The sequence below is a fragment of the Apium graveolens genome, chromosome 3 (assembly GCF_009905375.1).
Source record: "Apium graveolens cultivar Ventura chromosome 3, ASM990537v1, whole genome shotgun sequence".
Taxonomy (NCBI): domain Eukaryota; kingdom Viridiplantae; phylum Streptophyta; class Magnoliopsida; order Apiales; family Apiaceae; genus Apium; species Apium graveolens.
This window is the reverse complement of record NC_133649.1, coordinates 81,653,633-81,660,462: the sequence shown is the minus strand read 5'-3', so window position 1 is coordinate 81,660,462 and position 6,830 is coordinate 81,653,633. Positions and strand designations below refer to the sequence as shown.

Genomic DNA, 6,830 nt, shown 5'->3' with positions numbered 1-6,830 from the left:
AATATACTTAAATCTTTTCCGAATACTACTTGAACTACCACCGTTCAAGGTATAATCAGTTTCAAAAGTTCATCACATAGATGGGACTACGAGATAAGACTTGAATAGATTCAATCTTTGAAATATCATTTAAAGAAATGAAGTTACTAGATACTTCATTAATTCCCGATATATATATATACACCTATATAAACAGAGTTATAATACCCGATGAATTTGGAACGAAGAGAATTTTGGCATAAACCCGATATCTTGCTGATCAGGCAAAGATACCAATAAGTAACCTCGCACTATACCGTTACCCGGCCACTCACACGTGGATGGACTTTCACCCAACCTCTTACACCTTCATTGACCGTACCCCGACCTGTCGCTTATGACGACTCAATTAGATGGACTTACTTCCAGAACGTTGGGCAAGTAATCAAATTGTTTTCTTAAAACAGCAACCTCGTTGCGAATATAAAATACACCACAGAGCCGGATCCCTAAGATTTTTGAGCGAGTATTCACGTCCCCTTCGAAAGGAAGATCTTAAATTTGAAAACGAGTTTTGGGATCCGCTCTAACTTTTAATATCATTTTGAAGACTCGAAAACATTTTTAAGAATGTTTGGAGTAATGTTGATTTAATAAAATAAATCAGTCCCAATATGTTGGAAAATATCTGAATATTATTATTTAAATAATATTCTCATAAAGGATAATCTTTATAAAAATAAATGAAGTAGAAGTTTTAAAAACTCATATTTGAAATGAATAATAATAACAAAGATATACTTATACGAAAGTACGATCTTTATTTGAATAATAGAAAATAAGTTTGATTATTATTCAAAACTATTGAATATACCTTATTCGATTAATAGTTATAGAAAACTATGTATATATATATAAATATATATATATATATATTATACTCGGGAACATCGACTCCCGGTTTAGAAATATGTTCACCTTTGGGTCCCCTATACTAAGGGTATATGCGACTACTGTTTATCTATAGCATAAGTATTATCCAGTTTATAAGCATTTGAATTGATAATAGAATATCAAGATTTCACAACATGCATATATATACCATTACAACATGCTCCAATATATGAACAACAACATAAGTCGGAATTAAATCACAGTCGCTTAAGAAACTAGACTTTAACCAATTGGATCCTAACGTTCGCTTTTGCGCTTAACGATTCACATAAGTCGCTCGAGTAACCTCGGCTCCACCATTTTTATAAAATTAACCGTTATGAATTTTAAGGCGACACTTTCGCGAATACTCTACCAACTGACCCATTAACCTTAAATAATTGTTTCATACTCCAATTAATCACTTAAGGACCTTAACCAAGGTTTCAAAGTAAGGCAAGGGGTACTGGTTCGTTCGCGAAATGCCGTTACTTAAAACGGTCGTTTCTCCTAAACCGTACATCAGATTCAAGAGAACCACATATCAAAATGAAGCTTACGACACGATCTAGCTAAAATTGGCAAAGTTACAGATTAGTCAGTTAGATTTATGTCCCCAACACTAAAACAAGCAGTTGAATGAAAACGGGCATTACGACGGCTAGAGGTGGCCAAACGTGCGGGTTCGAACCGCACATTCGGGACCGGCTCGTGAGGAAACCGTAAAATATTCGGCCCGATTCGGGCCGGTTCAAACCCGCACAACCCGCCGAAATAAGCGAACCGAATACGAATTTAATTTTAAAAAACCGGAACCGGCACTAACCCGCACGACCCGCACAGGCGAAGCCCGCGTGAGCCGCACGAACTGTGCAACCCGCACAGCCCGCACGACCCGCACGGCCCGCACATACAACATCCCATACATGAAACCCATCTTATAATCCAAACACAACACAATTATCAATCATTATAAAGCATCAAACATGAACATAGACACACACACACATATGTAAATATAGAATCAAGACACTACACGGCCAACGACAGGGTACTTAGCTTCAAACTTCTTTTCCCAATCAGAAAGAACGCCGAGTTCTTTATCAGTGAGGCCATCAACAGAAGCAATAACATCTTCTTCATTTTTGCTCATTTTAGCAAGAGCCCTTGTTGCATCTTTGCCGGCAAACATGGAGTAAGAACCTCCCGGACCGTAGAAAGAATTGCCGGTTGTGACGTCGAAGATACGACCCTTTATAGCTATGTATATGGGTTTTGATGGGTTTGTGCCATCGTATTGTTTTAGCTCACCAATTGAGATCTCCCGCGAACCCCCAACCCGCGAACCCCCAACCCGCGAACCGCCTGTTCAACCCGTGAACCCGCCAACCCGCGAGCCGAATACGGTTTACGGTATGTCAGCTCAGCCCAGCCCGGCCCGGTTCGTTCGCCTCCCAGTGCCGGTTAAGTGTTCAATTTTTCCGGTTCCAACCCGCTTCCAACCCGGCCCGAACCGCCCAACCCGCACGGTTGGCCACCTCTAACGACGGCTATGTTTATGCGATTACCCATGTTCATACCACTCCAATTAACCACCAACCAACTCATAACCATCAATACAACAAAATTTCACCTAAACCATACCACATCAGTCCATAACCTCCAAGTTTTTCAACTCAAATAACCACAATCAAGACCTATGAACTATAATCAAGCTTCAATTACCGAAACACTTCCAAATCAAACCAAACTACTAATAATCACAATCCATTCTTCTCATTTCACAAAACCAACCATTAAACTTACTAACAAATAAAGTAAAAGCTAGGATCTGAAGTTTATACCTTCCTTGGCAGGTGTTAAGTAGCTAGGAAGCCTTAGGGAGTCTTAATCTAACCTCCTACAAGCTTGATCTTTTCAAAGAAATCAAGAACACAAAGTTAGGTTTTGAAGTTTCTAAAAGTACGATTGAAATAACTATAAAAATTAGGGTCTTACCATGCTTATTTGGACAAGACTTGTGAACAAGAGTTGTAGGACATCTCAATACCTTTCCAACGAGCTATAGAACACAACATTTGAGTGAGTATTGAAGGAGATATAACAGTTTGAAGTTGCTGGTATTGTTTTGGCCGAGAGCTTTTGTTCTTGGAAGCAAAAGTCAACTTCTAATTTTTGTGTTTTATGATTTTGGTTGGTTGCTTCTCTTTCTTTTAGCTTGGCTACTTTTAGATTTTTACCATGGTAAGTTTTACTTGGCTATAAATCAACCAACAAATCAAAACTCCTTGTCATGCTTATGTCACCATGCTTGTGTCATCTTTTTAACACATGCCTTCTCCTTGTGGTGTGATGACATCATCATCCACTAACCTCTTTGATTAACCCTTAATTACTTGGCTAATGACCGTTTATCTGTTATACGGTTCGCTTAACTTTCGTTCTCGCTCGTCGTTTGAGGGATCATATCCGGGATCTTATTACTTGGGTTCCCCTAAACCTTTCTCAATATTTTATATTCTTTTTATGATCCTCTCTTATAATCCTTGAATTTAAATCCTTTTAATCATGTTACCTTATAATCAATTCTTTCGGTATATGGTGGATTTTCGAGAAAAATCAAAGTGTCCGGATTCGAATTCTAACGACCTTTACATACACTCATTTACTTTATGGAATACTAATACGATCTTAGAATTTTCATAACAGTACTCCTATATAGCGTGGTCTGATAATTTTCCTAAATCAGCATAGTCAGCAAAAGTTATTATTCATCAGGGTTTCAAAAATTTCCAAAAATTGGGGTTATTACAGTCTCCCCTCCTTAAAAGGATTCCGTCCCGGAATCCGATAGAAAACAGTTGGGGATAATTTTCTAGCATTGCACTTTCTAACTATCAAGTCAATTTTCCCACATTGTGGTTCTACCACCAAACTCTAACTAGTTTGATAACCATGTTCCTAAGCACGTGTTCTTTTTTTTATAACCCTCACTATTTGCTCCATATAGGTCTAGCCTGGTTACATGTTTATGTGCTCGTATTCCCCAATATGTCTGACATTTGGATTATACTTCCTTAATATTGATATGTGGAACATGTTATGGACTTGTTGCAGGTTCGGGGGTAGGGCTAGTTCATTTGACAGCTTCCCAATACATCTTAATATAGCTAAGGGTCCAACAAATCGTGGACTTAGCTTTCCTTTCTTTCCGAACCTCATTAATCCTCTCCAAGGGAATACCTTTAACAATACTAGGTTCCCTACTTCATACTCTTTGTCCTTTCGTTTTCTAATCAGCATACTTCTTATATCCATCTTGGGCTACTACCAGCCATCCTCTGATTAGATGTATTATATCCTTGGTCCTTTGGACCACTGCTGTTCCGAGCACCTTGCGCTTTACAACTCCATCCTAACATAAGGGAGATCGACATTGTCTTCCCTCAAGGAACTCATAAGGCGACATCTCGATACTGACATACGATCTATTTTTGTAAGAAAACTCAATCTGCGTTAAGTGATCATTTTAAATTTCTTTCAAGTCTATTGCACAGACTCTCACCATAGCTTCTAGCATTATAGCTTTTGCTTCTCAATACCCACTCTTTTCCAGTCGGTAAGCGTTACTATCTTCCCTTCATAATACCATTCTGGCTATACTATTACTTTCTAGCGTTCTATAACCTTCTATTGATTTCGTCGACCTTAGTACCAGGAACACGTTTCGAATTCGGATACAACGCACTTATAGTACTCCTTTTCTAGCTGCTTCTATCTTTGGAAGCTTGATCAATCATATAGAAGTAAAAGAATTTATTGAGAGATCACTATGATTATGAAAACTTGTTATATCGCATAGTTAGTACAGAAGGTGGCCAGCCTCTAGTACTTGACAAGCAATTAAACAACATATGGTATCCTACTAGGCTACTATCACACAGAAAGATAGTCATTTGGAAATACCTCCCCTTCTGGAAGGGTTCTTCTTCTCAGCTTATCCAAAATGAAAAAGAGAGAAAAGAACGAATTTAAGAGTATTATATAATAAAAATACTACCACAAAATATCTGGCTTGGAATCTACCTCTGAACTATAGAGGTTTCTCATAGGAGAACAAAACATATATGTTATATATCAACATTAAGTATTATAGCATCGCATTTCACATGCCTAAATATTTTTGCTATTCCGTCCATCATTCTATGGACCCATGCTCTTGCTCGAACTTATACACAATCACCCTTGAAACTCCCTCGATAGCGAAAATCGAATCTGGGATTTCATTCTAGACCTCATCGTTACTAGAATCCATTTCTATACCGCAACCTTCTTCGTAGAGTAATACTACTCTTTATCGATAAGAAGGAATACATATATCATAGGTAAATGTTCGGCTTAGTTGGTCTATCATTAATAACTTATACATCACCACGACCCGATTAGTTGTACTCAATCTCAACATCAATTCCAATACAACTCTCACGGTTGTAATCAACTCATTACTCGCAGAACCATTGTTGCATTACTATGGTCCACCGCTGACCTACTGTAGTAATTCGTTTTCCTTGGAATCTTAATAACTAATCATACGGAGTCCATACCTGCCGTATCGAAATCTTCTAAGGAGGTAGCATAATCACCATTTGTGCATGAAGGACATCTCCTGACATGACGTCTGTAAGACTCAAAGAAGATAAAATTGCAGAAGAGATTCAATCCAAGCAACGATAGCAAGTTAATACCATCAATAATCATATGTCTATATTAGGAGACATGAAGCTCAAAGGTTCATTTAGTCCTTTCGTAACATGGTCCTGGCTTATCTCAAGATAGGACCTTCTAAGATAGATAGCCCGCTCACGACGATTACATGAATTAAATCTTTACCAAACTACTATTACGGTTGAGTATCGCACAATCATCAGAAGGAATGTCAATCTTTCACACAAGAATACCACATTCACGGCTTTAACCATCATTACTGTATTCCTCTGGCATGAGCGCCTATAATTGCTCTCTTACACTTAGAGTGTCGGCCACCTCATTGGCCTTTCCTGATAGTAAAAGTTCCTTATAATCAATGTCTTTTGAACGATCTACAACTAAATTTTCTACCTCATTTCCAATCACTGCTTGTGTGAAGATGTTTTTCTTAAGTTCTGGTTAGTAAAGAAAAATATCACCATTTTTTCATAAGTTATTGCCTCGGTCTTTAGAGGTTAACATTGTCACGACTGACTCTCGATCATACTTAGGACGTCTCTTATCTTGGGTCCTTCTTGTTTTTACCAATCTTGACCTTCATTGATTCAATCTATACTTTCTCATGGTTTAACATGTGCCCCATTTGGCATTATTATTACTACGTCATATTTCCTTTATCAAAATTTCTATTCTTGAGAACTTTGAATATTACCTTTCTCCTTGTAAAACCTCTAAGGTTATCCTTAAATACTTCATCATGTACTCCCTAGGTACATGGCATATCAAGATACCATTTACTAATACTAGAACCATTGTCTATATAGTTCTGAAAACTTCTTCCACTGATCTTTAAAGGTTGTTGTTGCCTTAGTCCTTCATTCCGTACCACCCAAACTCATAATGTCCCTATTAAGGGTGAAATGCCAACCTTTATGCATTCCCCCCATGGTTCATCTCAATTTATCGAGGTGTTATCCTTAATTCCACCTTTGAAAAGGTACTTACATCCTTCCATGGATAAATCAAGTCATACATCCCTGATAAGGGTAACTTATTCAATCATTCCCACCTCAATAGTCTATACCTAATTTCACAATAGCATCCTTATTCAAACTGCGGTCAATCCATATGGCCTCCAAAAGATAACAACGGTTATCCGCTTTTCTTGCCTGATTTGGTAATGATAACCTGGATGTTCTGGAAGATATTGT

The 6,830-nt window shown here is 37.8% G+C and overlaps 1 protein-coding gene across 1 annotated transcript; it reads right to left on the bottom strand.

Moving 5' to 3' along the window:
* Positions 1-1,615: 1,615 nt before the first annotated feature.
* Positions 1,616-2,484, bottom strand: LOC141714389 (putative steroid-binding protein 3). The gene is made up of 2 exons (XM_074517909.1): positions 2,481-2,484; positions 1,616-2,277 (listed from the first exon to the last, which is right to left on the bottom strand). The coding sequence occupies exons 1-2, from the start codon at positions 2,482-2,484 to the stop codon at positions 1,937-1,939; spliced, it is 345 nt and encodes a 114-aa protein (XP_074374010.1). The 3' UTR covers positions 1,616-1,936.
* Positions 2,485-6,830: the final 4,346 nt, after the last annotated feature.